Source organism: Haliotis rubra, unplaced genomic scaffold, assembly GCF_003918875.1.
Source record: "Haliotis rubra isolate DU_JTF1 unplaced genomic scaffold, ASM391887v1 Scf450, whole genome shotgun sequence".
In the NCBI taxonomy this organism is placed as follows: domain Eukaryota; kingdom Metazoa; phylum Mollusca; class Gastropoda; order Lepetellida; family Haliotidae; genus Haliotis; species Haliotis rubra.
This window is the reverse complement of record NW_025767136.1, coordinates 98,344-120,097: the sequence shown is the minus strand read 5'-3', so window position 1 is coordinate 120,097 and position 21,754 is coordinate 98,344. Positions and strand designations below refer to the sequence as shown.

General features: G+C 40.3%; 3 protein-coding genes across 3 annotated transcripts; all 3 read right to left on the bottom strand.

Annotated features, from left to right (window-relative positions):
• Positions 1–525: 525 nt before the first annotated feature.
• On the bottom strand, positions 526–6,980 carry LOC124289876 (toll-like receptor 4). The gene is made up of 2 exons (XM_046726550.1): positions 6,861–6,980; positions 526–3,018 (listed from the first exon to the last, which is right to left on the bottom strand). Exon 2 carries the CDS (start codon positions 3,015–3,017, stop codon positions 570–572), a length of 2,448 nt encoding a protein of 815 aa, XP_046582506.1. The 5' UTR covers position 3,018; positions 6,861–6,980; the 3' UTR covers positions 526–569.
• Positions 6,981–10,644: 3,664 nt separating this feature from the next.
• On the bottom strand, positions 10,645–13,786 carry LOC124289880 (toll-like receptor 4). Its single transcript, XM_046726553.1, has one exon. It carries the CDS (start codon positions 13,784–13,786, stop codon positions 12,602–12,604), a length of 1,185 nt encoding a protein of 394 aa, XP_046582509.1. The 3' UTR covers positions 10,645–12,601.
• Positions 13,787–14,274: 488 nt separating this feature from the next.
• Positions 14,275–17,917, bottom strand: LOC124289895 (slit homolog 2 protein-like). Its single transcript, XM_046726568.1, has 2 exons — positions 17,804–17,917; positions 14,275–15,046 (listed from the first exon to the last, which is right to left on the bottom strand). The coding sequence occupies exon 2, from the start codon at positions 15,043–15,045 to the stop codon at positions 14,275–14,277; it is 771 nt and encodes a 256-aa protein (XP_046582524.1). The 5' UTR covers position 15,046; positions 17,804–17,917.
• Positions 17,918–21,754: the final 3,837 nt, after the last annotated feature.

The following is a 21,754-nucleotide window of genomic DNA, read 5'->3' as shown; positions in this document are numbered from 1 at the left end:
CAATTTGCATAGATAGCATATCCATGTCACTTTCCAGTTCAGTTATAGTGAGCTAAATGACTCGTTATATTGAACTCAGTACAGTCATACGCCAAAATGTTCTGTCACAAACCCCGACCTCAGAACTAATTAACGCTATCAGGGCTTATTCTCTATCCTCCAGATCATTGACTACAGTCTTAGCATGTTTTCCGACAGATATGTATTTACAAAATCACGGTTGATTTGTTGAAAAATATAAAGAAAATGTAACTCAATACACATCGATCGGAATGTATACGAACCCAAATAAAGACTTTGGCGTATCAGAAAACATTCATGTCAATGAACGTCTTGTTTAGAATTATTGCATAGAGCGACGTTTCGACGTAGCCGAAGGCTTGATAACGGTGTAAGAATCTACATCGAAACGTCGGGCTATGAAATAAAAAATAAGTTATCATCCATAAAGGTGTATGCTTTATTTTTGACTCACAAACTTCTAGAATGCCAATCAGGTAATTCTTAGAGAGCTGTCAAGATAATTTTTTGCGAAGCACGTGGCTATGGTTCATATGTCCAATAATTTCTCAAGGTGCTTCAATGGCATCTTTCAGAGCAGTCCAGAACGTGTCCTGGTCAACTGAGTCCTGTGGGTACTCCAGGAAGGTCTGTGTGTGCATCATGTACAACAAGTCTCGTGGTACAAGGTTGGGCAGGACCTCCTTGTATTTCACCAGGACTACCATGTTCCGTTCTGTGTATAGTCCTTCCATCCGGGCCATCTCAAACTCGTACCTGCACCAGTAACTGTCCAGGAAATTAGGGGACAACACAATGACAACAAATTGACTCTTTTGGATGGCTGACAGGATGTTAGCAGCTATTGGCTCACCTGGAATGAAATCTCGATGGTGAAGACACAGTCGAAGATTACCTTCTCTTTCAAGCTTCTGGATGAACATGTGCAGAGCAAAGTCTCTGTCCTCATCGGCATAGGAGATAAAGGCATTATATTCATAATCATTCCCATGTTGAATCAGGTTAACGTTTCGGTAATGTCTTCGGGCTACGTAATACAAGTATCTCAGCTTCCATCGATACCTGCAGAGGATAGATGCAACTAAGATGCAGATAAAACTTGTTACGGAAATCAACAGACCCATTGCTAAACCAAAATGAGAAGTGCACTTTTGTTGCAGTTGTAAGAGGATCTCAAACACGTTTTCGTTGTTCAACCATCCAGATTGTTTGGAACATTTATACAAATGTTGGTTGACAAACAAACCCTTTCTCTGTGCCATCCATTGTATAAAATCTAAAGAATCACAGGAACAGAGTAGAGGATTGCCTGACAGATCGACTTTCAAACCAGAGCTCTTGTTGATTAGGTCCAGTTGAGACACAAACATGTGATCAAGAGATGAAATCTCATTTGAACTTAAGTTTAAGAATTTCAAATTGTTCATGTGACTTATCTTGATTTCCAAGTTACTGATACTGTTCTTACTTAGGTTCAAGGTTTTTAGATTGACAAGGTTTCTAAACACATTTACTGGCAACGACTGGATTCTGTTCAAAGACAGATCCAGAAATTCAAGAGTTAATGAATAAGCAAACGCCTGTCCTGTTTCATCTTTTCGTAAAAAGTCCCCAAGGTAATTACTATTAGCTCTTAGTATCTTTAGACTTGTAAATCCTTTCAGACAATCATCGTCAATACGTTCACAGAAGTTTTCTGATAGGTCTATTTCACGAAGATGGTTCAAACCATACATTGGGCCAGCCCAGTGAGTTATGACATTTTTCCTATAACTGATCTTCTTTAGGTTGTTGGAGGTAAAGTTGACATTGTCAAACGCAATCCTAAACGTGCTCTCTTCACAGAAGAAATACTCCAATTTAGGAGGAAGGCTAAATTTTACGCCGGGAATGTTATCAACTGTGGAGCTTATAGTTTCGCTTAGGTCAATCATCCAGACGTTTTCCAGATGGATCAATTGTTCAAAGAAAGTTCCATACACAAGTCTACTTTTCCTGACGGATAAGACCTCGAGGCTTTTTGGAAGAAGTGACAATACTCCCATTTCAACAGAAACAATATAATTATCATTAAGATATAGTTCCTTTAAATTGGTAGTGTGAAGATATTGAGCAAACAATTTATTGAAAACAGTGCATGTTGCATATTCACTCACCATTGAATTTAGTTTCAATATTTCAACCGAGGAATTTTGCAGTCCATACGAAATATTTTCAACATGCTTCATGTCCATTCGTGAATTTTTGGACATATCTAGAATTGTGACGTTATGTAAATTAGTTAAAGCCTCCCTTCGAATATGAGATATGGAACATTGTGTCATATTCAGATAGGTCAGATGCTTCAGATTTAGAAAGTAGTTGGCCGTGATGTTAGGAATTGTACATGTACCTATTCTCCCAGACAATGTTAGGTTTGTAAGCTTCCTGAGAGAACGAAACTCTTCACCAAATTCACCTGAAGGCATACCATCAATAAACAATTCCTCAAGGGCAGATAACTCCGCTAGTACATATCCTGGATAGTCCATATCTGAGGTCAGATCCAGATCTTTGACATTGTTGTTTATCTTCAATGACCGAAGGTTCGGAAGACCCTGAAACGTGGCATTTGGATATGCCAAATTGTTCAGCAGGAGGTGATTTCCTTCTAAGTTTAGCGTTTCGAGACTCTTAAGATGAATGAAAGTTCTTGGCTGTAAAACACTCAGTTGATTGCTGGACAAGTCAAGATGACCAAGATCATAGAATCGGGACAATCCAGCTGGAAGGCGTGTTATATTAAGGTTGTTGTCTCTGAGAAGCAAGGTGTTGATGCTCGCTGGGAGGCCATTGGGGATGTCTGTGAGATTCCTGTTACGGCAGTCGGCGATGTAGTCGTGTGACTGATGACGAAGCATACAGGAATGAGCCGGTGTAAGCTGGTCGGTTGGCACGAAGGACCAAATAGATATCGCGTACATCAATCCAAGATGAAAGGCGTTGATGTTTCCCATTCTGTGAAGTAAACAGACAAGAAAGTACTAAAAATTAACATTGAGAACAATTTCATCAATTTTCATTAACACTTAAAGGCCTGAAGTACTGAAGGGATACCTAAATTTCAATCACTATGTACAAATTAACACATAATGCAGAGTAATAGTGCAGCAGAGTTTGATGTCAGTTGAGACATATCAGATTTTATTGTTTTTATGTGATGGGGTTTTATGTACTTATAAAAGTATGCAAATAGAAAGTATAAACTGTCATTCGCCAAGCCTTTATTAATAGAGAGATCACAAGGTAACATAAAGAATTTCCCATGTCTTATGATGTATCATGTACTGCTCAAAATATCTATTTTCAACATTCTAAGCTGGAAATGAATAAACAAACAAACAATTAATATTTCCAAAAAACACTATTACACAACGATTCATTTCGTCAGTTACCCAGTCATCGCGTCTGTTCGTGCATGCAATTCAACAACATAATACTTCGTACAATATCATGTGTAATCCATTTATGGAGGTTCAACAAGTGCTTATAACTGTGAATATACATAGGAAATGCACCACATTCGCCATGAATCTTTGGACTCAACCTCCATACATCTTATGTTAAATAAATTGTAACATCTATAACTGCACAGATTGTCGTTTCGCCTTAGCTAAGACTGACTGACTGAGTTTGGTTTTACGCCTCTTTTAGCAATATTTCAGCAACATCACGGCGGGGGACACAAGAAATGGGCTTCACACATTGTGCCCATGTGGGGATTCGAACCCGGGTCTTCGGCGTGACGAGCAAACGCTTTAACCATTAGGCTACCCCACCGCCCCTCTTAGATAAGAAGAAAGTGCATATTTTTCATCATCCTTGAAACGTGGGTTCAATTGTAGCTTGTCTGTTTAATTAATGTCAGCCACCACACCTTTCTATCTGGCTGCTTAAAGGCGACCCCAGTTTCCCATATGTGTGTGGATAGACACTTCCTCACTGAGACCGCCTCCGTGGTGTAGTAGTTAGAGAGTCCGCCCGGAGAGCGGAAGGTCGCGGGTTCGATCCCCGACCGCGTCATACCAAAAGACGTTAAAATATGGTACTTGTTGGTCCCTGCCTGGCGCTCGGCATTAATGGGTACAGCAAGGATTGGTCGGCTCGGAGTCAGTATAATGTGTCTGAGTGGGGTATTCATGCTTCACTGCGGCATGGTATTTCAGTGGGCTAGCACTATAAAACCAGCTTCAGTCTGGGCTAGTACAAGCAGCCTCACTTACACATACACACGCATGCCCGTCGTCATATGAGCGAAATATTTTCAAGGACGACGTTAAACCCAATTTCACCTCACCTCACCTCCTCATTGAGTAAAAGAGGACAGTTCGTAAACTCTTTAAATCTAGTTATAATGTTTCACATTGATGACATTAACAGATCAATCATCACTAAACATTGATGACATTAACAGATCAATCATCACTAAACAGTACCGTATCATTGATACACAGCAGACAAATCACAAACACAACAATCACAAACTGTTAAAAGCATAGGGCAATACAGTAATAAGATCCGGGTTAGAACTGGTCATCAGCAACCCTCGCTAACTTGGCTGATGGAAGTCATTGTATCCCAATTGCAGAGATCGATGCTCATTATATCAATCATTGGATTGTGTGGCCCAAAGTCGATTATTCCAGACTGCTGCCATATAGCTGGAATATTGCTGAGTGTGGCGTTAAGCACAAGACAGACACCCGTCGTTCAGCGTGATGGAAATTACTGAGATTTTCAGTCTTTTAAGAAAAAGATAAGATACACGCTAACAGGTCATGAGGTATTCTTATTATCAATAATCATTATTTCCTGTTTATTTGCATGCAAAACTACCATGACTATAATTAATGTCGTGGTTGTGTATTCATTAAAGGGCCACGCGCTGATAAATAAGACACACATGCGTTGTAAGTGTATTTGCCTTACATTGCAACAGTTTCAGGAAAAGATATAAATTATCCTCATTTTGTACTGACAGCATATCCATGTTAATGACATGTCTTTCCAGTTTAGTCATAGTGAGCTAAAATATACGTTATATTGATATTAGTTCAGCTGTACGCCAAAATGTTTAGTCACAAACCCCGACCTCAGACCTTACGTTATCCGGGCTAACTTTCTATCCTCCAGACCACTGACTACAGGCTTAGCATGTTTTCTGACAGATACACTCTTCAAAAAAGAAAACGCATACGCATTTTTTGAATAATGTATTGTGTTAGTTTTAGAGCAATTATTTAATGTAATTTCAAGGGTAAAATCTACACGTCTATAGACAAGGAGTTCGCCAACACAACAGCAGCCTTTGTTGTATTTCTGTTTACTTGAGTCTACAAGATGGCTTCAAAGACACTAACTTGTATGGCCACCATTGGCAGATATTACTGCTCGGCACCGTCTCCTCATAGATTAGATAAGTCGACGTTGTAGCCCTTGTGGACTTTTCCTGCAATGCGATGGACAGTTGTGGAAGTGTCTGAGGCGTGTTTTGACGTTGACATACACGTCGATAGAGTTCATCCCATAGGTGATCTATCGGTTTAGATCTGGTGATAGGGAAGGCAATTGGCAAGGTAGCGGACCGTGACACGTGTTGTATGTGAAGTAGCGTTGTCATGCTGGAACAACTCCCTCTGTCGGTCCATCATCGGAAGCATGTGACGTGCAAGGACTTCGTTGATGTACCGATTTGCTGTCAAATTCCCCGGAATAAATCAGATCTAAATCAGATCTTTGTGTGCTGGATATCGCCCCTCGACTCCCCAGCTTCAAGGCGGCCTATGGAAGTGTTTCAATTGGCGGGACTCAGTCGTGGCATGATGATTTCCTCTTTTCCAGGCAAAGCCGAATGACAAAATTAAACACAACGTCATCGATACCGCATGCTTTTCCGGTTACGTGCACGCGCATTTGGTTTTGAATCTTTTCTTGGAGAATATTTCTTCAAACGCTTCTAAAACAAGGGAAAAACTTGAAATGGTCACGTTTTGGCGCTGAAGCTCTTTACAATTACAGAAAGATTACGTTTTGGAAAGAGAGAGTGTGTTGGGTTTTACGCCACTATCAATAATAATAATAATAAGTCATCTTCTATAGCGCACAGTCTCCAAACTGATTCAACTGATTCGTGACCTGAGCTCTGTGCACAGGCCACACTCAATATTTTAGCAATATTCTAGCAATATCACGGCGGGGGAACACAAGAAATAGGTTTCACAATTTTGTACCCATGTGGGGAATCGAACCCAGGCCTTCGGCGTGATGAGTGAACGCTTTAACCACTAGGCTACCCGACCGCCCCGTTTTGGAAAGAATGACTGAGTTTGGTTTTACGCCGCTTTTAGCAATATTCCAGCAACATCACGGCGGGTGACACCAGAAATGGGCTTCACGCATTGTGCCCATGTGGGGATTCGAACCCGGGTCTTCGGCGTGACGAGCCAATGCTTTAACCACTAGGCTACCCCACCGCCCCGTTTTGGAAAGAAAAAGTATATTTGTATTGTTTTTGCTGCAGCTACATCCAATGTTATCAAAATCACCTATGCGTTTCTTTTTTTTTCGGAAGCGTGTAAACTTATTTACTAAATAGGATTCACACTTTTGTTTAATTTAACATTATTTTACATGTGGTATTGTTGTAAAATAAAAGAAGATTCATCTCAAAACACATCGGGTTGTATATGAACCGAAACGACTTGGGTGTCTTTGATTAGTTCATATCTAAATAAAGAAACCGTTCAAAATTAAAAAATAATAAAAGAAATAGACAACGGAAAAGATACAAACAAACCTACCTTGACTGTGGTCGTTTGGCTCAATGGTAACCTTAGGTTGGGACCTTTTTCGACTTCAGCTTCACTACAATGGAGGCCTTGCTTCTTGCTGTCGTGATGGTTACTGAATAAGGCTGAAACTGGAATATTGCTGTTCTGCTCTGGAGACTGACTGACTGAATTTGGTTTTACGCCACTTTTAGCAATATTCCAGCAACATCACGGCGGGGGACACCAGAAATGGGCTTCACACAGTGTACCCATGTGGGGATTCGAACCCGGGTTTTCGGCGTGACGAGCCAATGCTTTAACCATTAGGCTACCCCACCGCCCCTCTCTGCTCTGGAGAAGGTAACAGAGGGGAAGGACATAGAAACAAGATTTTGTAGACAAGATTTGACAAGGACAAATTGTTGTTTGTACACTTGCCGCCGTCTCTCACTTCCTTGATCATAGCTTCAGTAAATTGACATTATGATATGTATGGTCACAAGTCATGTATGTTCTAAAGCGAGTGAGTGAGTGAGTGAGTGAGTGAGTACTGTTTTACGCCGCTTTTAGCAATATTCCAGCAATATCACGGTGACACCAGAAATGGGCTTCACACACTGTACCCATGTGGGGAATCGAACCCAAGTCTTCGGCGTGACGAGCGAACACTTTAACCAATATGTTACCCCACCGCCCCTGTTCTAAAGTAAATATTGGGTTTCATAAATGGCGATAACATACCAGTTTAATCCACTCAGTTTCAGAAAAGGATGTGTTTTTGTTTGTTATTTAACGCCGTACTCAGCAATGTTCCAGCTGTATGGCGGCGGTCTGTAAGTAATCGAGTCTGGACCAGAGAACCCAGTAATCATCAGCATGAGCATCGGTTTACGCGACTGGGATACGATGGTGTCCTCCCATTACGCAGACAGCCAGTTCGCAGACACCTTAAAACAACAATATTTACGGTTCAGTGAATAGATTATTTACTACCTGTTACCTACACTTTATAATGGAATAGTCCAAATATAAACACAGGAACAAACTGAAGCTATATTATTTATTTTGAAGGGTGGACGAAAAGTAATTTGAATTTTTATTGCTGCAATATATAACATAAGAACAGTTTATTTTCATAAACATTTCGGTTTAACCTTCTAGTCTAACGGTAGTAGGGATCATCATATTGAAAACATTAGCTTAGCTATTAGAAATTGCGACACTGTTGTATCATATAAATCAAATGAAGACAAATGTGAACCTAAATATTATTCATATGGAATAAAGAAGTTATATGTTTTGCACCCAATATTAAGATATATGACGAGTGCACTTAATTACGATTTATTTAGAATAAATATTTAAAATATGACGCATCATGCCAATAGTGGCCATGTATGTGAGAATGTTTTTCATTACTTCCTTGAATGTCCATTGTATACTGCTCAAAGACATAAACTGTTACAATCTTTAGAAAGTATCGTTGAAATTAGAACACTGATTGGTATTAATCGTATCTTACATGGCAATACAGATGTCTCATTTACTGCAAATCAAAATGTTTTCAAATATATACATATCTATATCTCTCCAACAAAACTTTTTCTCAGTTAACTTCGGTTGTACATATGCTATTATTGGGAGGGGTCTTTTCTATCAATAAAAACAATCAAACCTCTCTGTGACAAACCTGTTTATATATTCGATAGTAATTGATAGTAAAATCAATTTTGAGAAGAGAAATCATTTATCATTTAATCACAAGAAAGTCCTAGCTATTTACACACAATCAAACTTCTCAGTAACGAACTTGTTTCAGGCTCACCCTGCTCTACTCACTAGACAGTGGACTGTTCCATTATACCCGTAGGTGTTACCCTAATTAACCTTCTAGTTCAGTTTCTGTCAATTGGGTGTCTGTCAATTGGGTGTCTGTCAAATGGGAGATAACCGATACGATGACATGTGGCAACTAAGCCAGCGAGTCTAGCAGTGACCATCCGATCCCGTTAGCTAGTGTCAAGGAAATTTATTTTTATAGTATATGCATATTATTATGATCATTTGTGACAAGAATTTATACATGAAGACAGAGATGTACAGAGCGCCGCCATATATTATACAAGAGTGCAGTGTGATTATTTTATAACGGCCAGGATGTCCAGACTCGAATATTCACAGACCGCCGCCATAAAGCTGTAATATTGCTGAGTACGGTGTTAGACAACAAACAAATATGGATGTGGCATCTGAACTGTTGTTGCAACACCCAGTAGCCAAGTCGTCTCAGGTGCAATAAATTCGCTGTGTAGAGTTGTCGCCCTTAGGGGTAACAGTAACCTATGATCATACGTTTGGTTTCACTAAACGCCTGACACCTGCAAAACTTCGGTCCTTGTTCCTACATCATGCGGCATTGTACAGCGTGAGATACTGTTCAGAGTGGCGTTAAACCCAATCTACTCACTCACTCACTCAATTTACTCACTCACTCACTCAACTTACTTACTTACTCAGTATAAAACCTCTACTTAGGAACGTGGTTATCACTATGTCAGATAACGATTTATGCACCCGGATCTTTGAAATGAAACACTTGAATAAATATAAAACTGAATGGTTTCCTGCTTCTGTGACTCACAGACCAACCCACTCTTTATCATTGATAAAACCGCCTCCGTTGTGTAGTGATAAGAGCGTCCGCCCGGGGAGCGGAAGGTCGCGGGGTCGATCCCCGACCGCGTCATACCAAAAGACGTTAAAATATAGTACTTGTTGGTCCCTGCCTGGCGCTCGGCATTAATGCGTACAACAAGAACTGATCGGCTCGGAGTCAGTATAATGTGTCTGAGTGGGGTATTCATGCTTCACTGCGGCATGGTATCTCAGTGGGCTAGCACTATAAAACCAGCTTAAGTCTGGGCTAGTACAAGCAACCGCACATACACATACACACGCATGCACGTCGTCATATGAGCGAAATATTCTCAAGGACGACGTAAAACCCAATTTCACCTCACCTATCATTGATAAAAACAGTCTGTTCAGTCATCGCAGTTTTACAGACACACTATGGGCAACATAATGTGGACACCTACCATTGATGGTAGTTGAAAATGAAACAAACATGAAATAGTTAATCAATGGTGTATTTGTTAGTGGAACCATGACCCGTGAAGATCAGGGTTAGAATTGATCTTCATTAACCCATGCGTGTCGTAAGAGGCGACTGACGGGATCGGGTGGTCAGGCTCGCTGACTTGGTTGACAAATGTCGTCCAATATCAATTGCGTGGATCGATGTTCATGCTGTTGATCACTGGATTGTCTGGTCCAGATTCGATTATTTACAGACCGCCGCCATATAGCTGGAATACTGCTGAGTGCGGCGTAAAACTAAACTCACTCACTCAATGGAGCCATGGTGGTGTTTTGAACCAAAAGCATGTTAACTTAGGAGGACTGTTTTTTAAAGTGTAACGTTATGATCATATTTGGAAAGTTTTGATCAAATCTCATTTTCAAGAGTATATGGTTTTATGTTCCTAACATATTGGGGCGGTGGTGTGGTCTTGTGGTAAAGACGCCTGAGACCCGGATTCGATTCCCCACATTGGTACAATACTGGATGTGAAGGCCATTTCTTAATGTGGTATTGATGTAAAATAAAAAGAAGATTCATCTCAAAACACATTGGATTGTATACGAACCGGACTGAAAACTTTGGTGTGTTTGTTTGGTTCATGTCAAAATAAAGCAAACATTCATTTCATTTTCATGACCATTTTGCCAAAGATGACAAAACTATGGAATATGCGTTTTCAAAGCATACTAAGTAAATCTTGGTTTATTCAACAAGAGATGTAGGCCATCGGCCCATGACACAGCAGTTGTACAGCAGCCACAATACATATTGCTTACATTAACATATTTGTCCTCAATTGCTTAGACCCCTCAACATACATAGCCAACTTTCTAATAAGATCATTGTTATCACTGGACATTAAAAGATTAAATTTAGCTAATGTAGGGAAATACATAGTATTTCCTTGGAATAAACTGTTCACGTAAATCGACATACGCCTTGCATACAAACAAGAAGTGTACTTATCTTCGACATAGTTCATTTTACAAACATCACAAAATCTTTCTTTTCTTGGGACATTTGAATATCTACCCATTTCAAATTTAATTTCTTGAGAACTACATCTAAACTTAGCTTAAGAAACACGAAATTTCTGAATAGTTATATGCTTAATATAATGCTCTTTGATATAAGTTAGACTTATACAAAGAATAATTATATGTTTTAGAACCTTCTGACAAAGATACTTGCTGATACATACAAATTTTAGCTCTATCCATAAATTCTGATAATAACGACTGAATATAATGCACTTGTTATCCCAAACATAGCCAAATCCCAGTTTAAATGCCACATTTTGAAACCCAGTTACATTTACCATGACCCATTTCTAACATAAACATGTTATAACATTTCTTGGGTAAGCGAGAGTTTGGCACGGATAACAGTTTATACCAATACTTTATACAACGCTTGTAGGCAAATATATATACCGGGTATCTCCCACACTCACCACGAACGACATAGTTTGAAGTTGACGTTTTCACACCAAGAAAATATATACATGCTTGAACATGAACTCCCTTAAGTAACACTGTTAATCTTACATTCAGAATCAAAGTCTAGCCTATATTTCAGAACCATATAACAAAATTAACATAACTTTACTATCAAAAGCTTGAAGACATCATCACGTGGTAATGGTCTAAGTTTCGAAAGACATTTTACAAAAGAAATACTGCTTTCCTACATTGCAACGATGAGCTAATAAACTGCTAATAAAGTTGAATTCCAAGAAAATATCACACTTAAAAATCCTATAAGATGAGACACGTTCAATGAGATTGCCCTCAAAATACCATTTTTCGCCCCTCGAAAGAACTTCGCCGTTTTTGAAGACAACCACCTCAGTTTTATCTAAATTTACGGTTAAATTATATTGGTGACAATACTGTGGTAACCTGTTAATTCGTTTTTGTCACCCTCCATCAGCAAGATCATTAATGAACAACGAATATAGCAGGGGGCGTAAGACACATCCCTGTCGCACTCCCACATTATTTGAAACTAAAATATTAAATTTAACACACGATTTTACACTTTCATAGATAGATTTAATACAGCCTAACATTTTTGGCGAAACTCTCTTGTGTTGTAAAACTGTCCACAGCTTAGAACGATTAACAAAATCGAAAGCCTTAGCAAAGTCCATAATAGAACATACACTTTAACTTTCTAAGAGTCGACCGACAACAGACTGCAAAATGAAGATATTATCCATAGTTGAATAACAATGTCAAAATCCGACCTGTCATTCCGAAACCTTTTCATAGGCATCACACAAAAATTTTAATCAAGCATTCAAGACTGAAATATATATTTTACTAAAAACACCTCAAAATCGTTATACCTCGATAATTAGAAGTAGTGTTAAGATCTCCCTTTTTAACTTAAAGAGCTTCAAAATGAAGCATACAACTTTATGGACGACAACGTCTTGTCTATTGCTTGTAGCAACGTTTTGATATATCCAAAAGCTTGATAACGGTTAAGAATCTACAGCGAAAGGTCCCTCTATACAGTAAGAAAAAGGTTGTCATCCATGCCGATCAAACAATTCTTAGAGAATGTCAAGATCATTTTTGCAAAGCACGTCCCTTTGGTTCATATCATGTCCTATATTTTCTCAAGGTGCTTCAATGGCATCTTTGAGAGCAGTCCAGAACGTGTCCTGGTCAACTGAGTCCTGTGGGTACTCCAGGAAGGTCTGTGTGTGCATCATGTACAATAAGTCTCGGGGTACAAGGTTGGGCAGGACCTCCTTGTATTTCACCAGGACTACCATGTTCCGTTCTGTGTATAGTCCTTCCATCCGGGCCATCTCAAACTCGTACCTGCACCAGTAACTGTCCAGGAAATTAGGGGACAACACAATGACAACAAATTGACTCTTTTGGATGGCTGACAGGATGTTAGCAGCTATTGGCTCACCTGGAATGAAATCTCGATGGTGAAGACACAGTCGAAGATTGCCTTCTCTTTCAAGCTTCTGGATGAACATGTGCAGAGCAAAGTCTCTGTCCTCATCAGCATAGGAGATAAAGGCATTATATTCATAATCATTCCCATGATGAATCAGGTTAACGTTTCGATAATGTCTTCGGGCTACGTAATACAAGTATCTCAGCTTCCATCGATACCTGTAGAGGATAGATGCAACTAATATGCAGATGAAACTTGTCACGGAAACCAACAGACCCATTGCTAAACCAAAATGAGAAGTGCACTTTTGTGGCAGTTTTAAGAGAATCTCAAACACGTCATCGTTGTTCAACCATTCTGGTTCTTGGGAACATTTATACAAATGTTGGTTGACAAACAAACCCTTTCTCTGTGTCATCCATTGTATAAAATCTAAAGAATCACAGGAACAGATTAGAGGATTGCCTGACAGATCGACTTTCAAACCAGAGCTCTTGTTGATAAGGTCCAGTTGAGACACAAACATGTGATCAAGAGATGAAATCTCATTTGAACTTAAGTTTAAAAATTTCAAATTGGTCATGTGACTTATCTTGATTTCCAGTTTACTGATACTGTTCTTACTAAGGTTCAAGGTTTTTAGATTGACAAGGTTTCTAAACACATTTACTGGCAACGACTGGATTCTGTTCAAAGACAGATCCAGAAATTCCAGAGTTGGTGAATAAGAAAACGCCTGTCCTGTTTTATCTTTTCGTAAAAAGTCCCCAAGGTAATTACTACTAGCTCTTAATATCTTTAGACTTGTAAATCCTTTCAGACAATCGCCAATACGTTCACAGAAGTTTTCTGATACGTCTATTTCACGAAGATGGTTCAAACCATACATTGGGCCAGCCCAGTGAGTTATGACATTTTTCCTATAACTGATCTTCTTTAGGTTGTTGGAGGTAAAGTTGACATTGTCAAACGCAATCCTAAACGTGGTGTTGTCACAGTAGAAATACTCCAGTTTAGGAGGAAGGCTAAACGTTAAGCCGGGAATGATGTGCACCGTGGAGCCAATAGTTTCACTTAGGTCAATGATCCGCACGTTTTCCAGATGGTTCAATTGTTCAAAGAAAGTTCCATACACAAGTCTACTTTTCCTGACGGATAAGACCTCAAGGCTTTTTGGAAGAAGTGACAATACTCCTATTTCAGCAGAAACAATATAATTATCATTAACATATAGTTCCTTTAAATTGGTAGTGTGAAGATACTGAGCTATCAATTTATTGACAATAGTGCATGTTGCATATTCACTCACCATTGAATTTAGTTTCAATATTTCAACGGAGGAATTTTGCAGTCCATACGAAATATTTTCAACATGCTTCATGTCCATTCGTGAATTTTGGACATATCTAGAATTGTGACGTTATGTAAATTAGTTAAAGCCTCCCTTCGAATGTGAGATATGGAACATTGTGTCATATTCAAATAGGTCAGATGCTTCAGATTTAGAAAGTAGTCTCCCCTGATGTTAGGAATATTACATGTACCTATTCTCCCAGACAATGTTAAGTTTGTAAGCTTCCTGAGAGAACGAAACTCCTCACCAAATTCACCTGAAGGTATACCATCAATAAACAATTCCCCAAGGGCAGACAACTCTGCTAGTACATATCCTGGATAGTCCATATCTGAGGTCAGATCCAGATCTTTGACATTGTTGTTTATCTTCAATGAACGAAGGTTCGGAAGACCCTGAAACGTGGCATTTGGATATGCCAAATTGTTCAGTGGGAGGCGATTTCCTTCTAGGTCTAGCGTTTCGAGACTCTTAAGATGAATGAAAGTTCTTGGCTGCAAAACACTCAGTTGATTGCAGGATAAGTCAAGATGACCAAGATCATAGAATCGGGACAATCCAGCTGGAAGGCGTGTTATATTAAGGTTGTTGTCTCTGAGAAGCAAGGTGTTGATGGTCGCTGGGAGGCCATTGGGGATGTCTGTGAGATTCCTGTTACGGCAGTCGGCGATGTAGTCGTGTGACTGATGACGTAGCATACAGGAATGAGCCGGTGTAAGCTGGTCGGTTGGCACGAAGGACCAAATAGATATCGCGTACATCAATCCAAGATGAAAGACGTCAATGTTTCCCATTCTGTGAAGTGAACAGACAAGAAACTATTACTGTGACAAATTAACATTGAGAACAATTTCATCAATTTTCATGGACACTTAAAGGCCTGAAGTACTGAAGGGATGCCTAAATTCCAATCATTATGTACAAAATAAACACACAATGCAGCGTGGTATTTATCCTCGATAATCTCCAGGCTATATGTTACGATAAATCTCCACTATATCCTGGATGCATCTTCGGCTCGGCCCCCATGCATCAGAGTTTGAGATATATCAGATTTTATTGTTGTTGGGTGATGGGGTTTTATGTACTTATAAAAGCATGCAAATAAAAGTATAAACTGCCATTCGCCAAGCCTTGATTAATAGAGAGATCCCAGGGTAACATAAAGAATTTCCCATATCTTATGATGCGTCATGTACTGCTCAAAATATCTATTTTCAACATTCCAAATTGTAAATTAATAGACAAACAAACAAATAAAGGTTTAAAAAAACCCTATATTACACTAACAATTCATTTCGTCAGTTACCTTGTTATCGCATCCGTTCTTACATGCAATTCAACAACATAATACTTCGTACAACATCATGAGTAATCCATTTATTCTTATTATCAATAATCATTATTTCCTGTTTATTTGCATGCAAAACTACCATGACTACAATTAATGTCGTGGTTGTGTATTCATTAAAGGACCACGCGCTGATAAATAAGACACACGTGCGTTGTAAGTGTATTTGCTTTACATTGCAACAGTTTCAGGAAAAGATATAAATTATCCTCATTTTGTACTGACAGCATATCCATGTTAATGACATGTCTTTCCAGTTTACTCATAGTGAGCTAAAATATACGTTATATTGATATTAGTTCAGCTATACGCCAAAATGTTTAGTCACAAACCCCGACCTTAGATTTTATCCGGGCTAATGTTCTATCCTCCAGATCACTGACTACAGGGTTAGCATGTTTTCTGACAGGTACACTCTTCCAAAAAAGAAACGCATAAGCCATTTTTAATAATGTATTGTGTTAGTTTAAGAGCAATTATTTAATGTAATTTCAAGGGTAAAATTCAAACGTCTATAGACAATGGAGTTCACCAACACAACAGCAGCCTTTGTTGTATTTCTGTTTACTTGAGTCTACAAGATGGCGTCAAAGTCACTGCTTTGTATGGCCACCATTGGCAGAAATTACTGCTCGGCACCGTCTCCTCATAGATTAGATAAGTCGACGTAGTAGCTCTTGTAGAATTCTTACCCACTTTTCCTGCAATGCGATGGACAGTTGTGGAAGTGTCTGAGGCGTGTTTTGACGTTGACATACACGTCGATCGAGTTCATCCCATAGGTGATCTATCGGGTTAGATCTGGTGATAGGAAGGCAATGGCAAGACATTGACGTTAGAATTGGCAAGGTAGCGGACCGTGACACGTGTTGTATGTGAAGTAGCGTTGTCATGCTGGAACAACTCCCTCTGTCGGTCCATAATCGGAAGCATGTGACGTGCAAGGACTTCGTTGATGTACCGATTTGCTGTCAAATTCCCCGGAATAAATCAGATCTAAATCAGATCTTTGTGTGCTGGATATCGCCCCTCGACTCCCAAGCCTCAAGGCGGCCTATGGAGGTGTTTTAATTGGCGGCACTCAGTCGTGGCATGATGATTTCCTCTTTTCCAGGCAAAGCCGAATGACAAAATTAAACACAACGTCATCGATACCGCATGCTTTTCCGGTTACGTGCACGTGCATTTGGTTTTGCATTTTTCTTGGAGAATATTTCTTCAAACGCTTCTAAAACAAGGGAAAAACTTGAAATTGTCGCGTTTTGGCGCTGAAGCTCTTTACAATCACAGAAAGATGACGTTTTGGAAAGAGAGAGTGTGTGAGTGAGTTGGGTTTTACGCCACTTTCAATAATAATAATAATAAGTCATCTTCTATGGTCTCCAAACACCAAGTGATTGCTTGCGGCGCTTAATCAGAATTTGATTATTATTACCCCGGATAACCCAAGCTGCCTGTTAGGCGCTAGAAGGTTATAGTCACATGAAATTATCCAACCGGGTACCTATTTTCTGCTGGGTGAGGGGAGGCAATTTTGAACAACTCACTTGCCTAAGGTGAGACCACATGTATCACATGTGCTTCGTTGTGGGGCAGAACTGAAGTCGTAGAACCTCTCAGGAGTCAAGCTGCCGAACACGGTCACCCATCCAAGGACTGTCCGAGCTCGCCGTTGCTTGACTTCAACTGATTTGTGACCTGAGCTCTGTGCACAGGACCACACGCCACATGCAATATTTTAGCAATATTCCAGCAATATAACGGCGGGGGAACACAAGAAATAGGCTTCACAATTTGTACCCATGTGGGGAATCGAACCAGGGCCTTCGGCGTGATGAGCGAACGCTTTAACCACTAGGCTACCCCACCGACCCGTTTTGGAAAGAAATAGTATATTTGTATTGTTTTTGCTGCACCTACATGAGTCCAATGTTATCAAAATCACCAATGCGTTTCTTTTTTTTCGGAAGCGTGTAAACTTATTTACAAAATACGATTCACACTTTTGTTTCATTTAACATTATTTTATATGTGGTATTGTTGTAAAATAAAAGAAACTAGATTCATCTCAAAACACATCGGGTTGTATATGAACCGAAACGACTTGGGTGTTTTTAGTTCATATCTAAATAAAGAAAACGTTCAAAATTAAAAATTAATAAAACAAATAAACAACAGAGAAAAGATACAAACAAACCTACCTTGACTGTGGTCGTTTGGCTCAATGGTAACCTTAGGTTGGTACCCTTTACGACTTCAGCTTCACTACAACGGAGGCCTTGCTTCTTGCCGTCGTGATGGTTACTGAATAAGGCTGAAACTGGAATATCGCTGTTCTGCTCGGGAGAAGGTAACAGAGGGGAAGGACATAGAAACAAGATTTTGTAGACAAGATTTGACAAGGACAAATTGTTGTTTGTACACTTGCCGCCCTCTCTCACTTCCTTGATCATGTATGGTCACATGTCATGTATGTTCTAAAGCGAGTGAGTGAGTACTGTTTTACGCCGGTTTTAGCAATATTCCAGCAATATCACGGCGGGTTACACCAGAAATGGGCTTCACACATTGTACCCATGTGGGGAATCGAACCCAGGTCTTCGGCGTGACGAGCAAACACTTTAACCACTAGGCTACCCCACCGCCCCTGTTCTAAAGTAAATATTGGGTTTCATAAATGGCGATAACATACCAGTTTAATCCACTCAGTTTCAGAAAAGGATGTGTTTTTGTTTGTTATTTAACGCCGTACTCAGCAATGTTCCAGCTGTATGGCGGCGGTCTGTAAGTAATCGAGTCTGGACCAGAGAACCCAGTAATCATCAGCATGAGCATCGGTTTACGCGACTGGGATACGATGACATGTGTCAACTAAGTCAGCGAGTCTAGCAGTGACCATCCGTTCCCGTTAGTCGCCTCTTACGACAAGCATGGGTTACTGAAGACCAATTCTAACCCGGATCTTCACGGGTCCACTAGTGTCAAGGAAATTTATTTTTATAGTATATGCATATTATTTAAATAATTTGTGACAAGAATATATACATGAAGACAGAGATGTACAGAGCGCCGCCATATATTATACAAGAGTGCAGTATGATTATATACTGACGGCAGGATGTCCAGACTCGAATATTCACAGACCGCCGCCATAAAGCTGTAATATTGCTGAGTACGGTGTTAGACAACAAACAAATATGGATGTGGCATCTGAACTGTTGTTGCAACACCCAGTAGCCAAGTCGTCTGAGGCGCAATAAATTCGCTGTGTAGAGTTGTCGCCCTTAGGTGTAACAGTAACCTATGATCATACGTTTGGTTTCACTAAACGCCTGACACCTGCAACACTTCGGTCCTTGTTCCTACATCAGGCGGCATTGTACAGCGTGAGATACTGTTCAGAGTGGCGTTAAACCCAATTTACTCACTCACTCACTCACTCACTCACTCAACTTACTTACTCAGTATAAAACCTGTACTTCGGAACGTGGTTATCACTATGTCAGATAACGATTTATGCACCCGGATCTTTGAAATGAAACACTTGAATAAATATAGCACTGAATGGTTTCCTGCTTCTGTGACTCACAGACCAACCCACTCTTTATCATTGATAAAAACGCCTCTGTGGTGTAGTGGTTAGAGCGTCCGCCCGGAGAGCGGAAGGTCGCCGGGTCGATCCCCGACCGCGTCATACAAAAGACGTTTAAATATGGTACTTGTTGGTCCCTGCCTGGCGCTCGGCATTAATGGGTACATCAAGGACTGTTCGGCTCGGAGTCAGTATAATGTGTCTGAGTGGGGTATTCATGCTTCACTGCGGCATGGTATCTCAGTGGGCTAGCACTATAAAACCAGCTTCAGTCTGGGCTAGTACAAGCAGCCGCACATACACATACGCATTCACACGCATGCCCGTCGTCATATGAGCGAAATATTCTCAAGACGCGACCTAAAACCCAATTTCACCTCACCTATCATTGATAAAAACACAATCCGTTCAGTCTTCGTAGTTTTACAGACACACTATGGGCAACATAATGTAGACACCTACCACTGATGGTAGTTGAAAATGAAACAAACATGAAATAGTTAATCAATGGTGTATTTGTTAGTGGAACCATGACCCGTGAAGATCCGGGTTAGAATTAATCTTCATTAACCCATGCACGTCGTAAGAGGCGACTGACGGGATCGGGTGGTCAGGCTCGCTGACTTGGTTGACAAATGTCGTCCAATACCAATTGCGTGGATCGATGTTCATGCTGTTGATCACTGGATTGTCTGGTCCAAATTCGATTCTTTACAGACCGCCGCCATATAGCTGGAATACTGCTGAGTGTGGCGTAGAACTAAACTCACTCACTCACTCAGTGGAGCCATGGTGGTGTTTTGAACCAAAAGCATGTTAAGTTAGGAGGACTGTTTTTAAATTGTAACGTTATGATCATATTTAGAACGTATTGATCAAATCTCATTTTCAAGAGTATATGGTTTTATGTTCCAAACATGTTGGGGCGGTGGTGTGGTCTTGTGGTAAAGACGCCTGAGACCCGGATTCGATTCCCCACATGGGTACAATACTGTATGTGAAGGCCATTTCTGGTGTCCCTCCGCCTCTTTTAGCAAAATTCCAGCAATATCACCAGAAATTTGCTTCACACTGTCTACCCATGTGGGGAATCGATCCCGTGCCTTCGGAAAACCTGGGTTCGATTCCCCACATGGGTACAATGTGTGAAGCCCATTTCAGTCGCCCTCCGTTGTGATATTGCTGGAATGTTGCTAAAAGCGGCGTAAAACTAGACTCGCTCACTATAAGTTATCTCAGCTTCCTGGTCATTCAAGAGCAGCATGACAAATGTGGTGTCCTGTTCATGAGGATGTTTGTTGAAGGACTCTATAAATACGGAAATGCACCCACTTTCATTGTGGGCGTTTGTTTTATACACAACGGAAATCAATAAAGATAACGATAGAAATTATGCCCTTAGAAAAGAATTGCATTTCAGTTGGAGAGTGGTCAGCTGAGTGAGTGAGTTTAGTTTTACGCCGCACTCAGCAATATTTCAGCTATATATGGCGACGGGCTGGAAATAATCAAGTCTGGGCCAGACAATCCAGTGGTCAACAACATGAGCATCGGTCTACGCAATTGGGATACGCTGACATGTGTCAACGGTCAGCTGAGATATATATTTGGTAAGGTACCAGGCTACAGAGACAGTATCAGTGGGGACAATCATACAGAATCAGGGTTCCGATCCACAAAGATGTCGTAGAGTTACGACAGGTCGTAACGTTACTAACGCTTTGTGGACAGGGGGGAGCCAGAGTATTATCAAAAGCATTGTGAAGCAATTTAGACTAATGCACATACATATACGGACAAAACATGCATGTGTGTGCGTGTGTACGTGTGTGCGTGCGCGCGTGTGTGTGTACTCATCCGGATTTGTGTCGGTTTTATAACGCCAGCCTTGTGAGATTTAGTTTAACATAGCCCACTCAAACACAGCATGCTGACACCCAGCCAGTCAGTGCATGAAGGAAAACGTGATTGGTTTAACGCGGCAGGGGATCGAACCACATTCCATTCTCAGGGCACTGTCCACTGCACCACGGATCCCGATCCCGGGGTCGTTTATATGATTAAAAAATATGAAACTTTGCAAATTCGGAACAGTATCGTGTGGATTGACGAGGTTTCACTAGTTTATGCATTTCACAGATTCCACGGTGTTGAATCTGATACACCTGTATATGAGAAGCTTACGGTTTACATAGACTCAAATGTACTGGGGCAAGCAGTTACACATGCTCCGCTCGAGCAGGAAGACTATATAACGTTGTAGAGTATCCCTGGCTCGAGTGATGTTTCAGCCCTTAGGCAATCCATATGTGTTTCTCATCTTCAACCCCACCAAGCAACAGAGCGGACGGGGGAAAAGAGAAAAATAAATGTTTTTTCCAAATGCGCATATTGTATCAAAGTATTACCTTTATTTGCTGTGCAAGGGTAAGAGTATATAGTTCTTTTCTTTTTATTATTCAGTCAAATGTTACAGAAAACACATTTCACGAGTTACAGTATATACATTTTCCAGATTCAAACATTTTTTAAAATTTAATGTGGAAGCCTGTATTCTGCT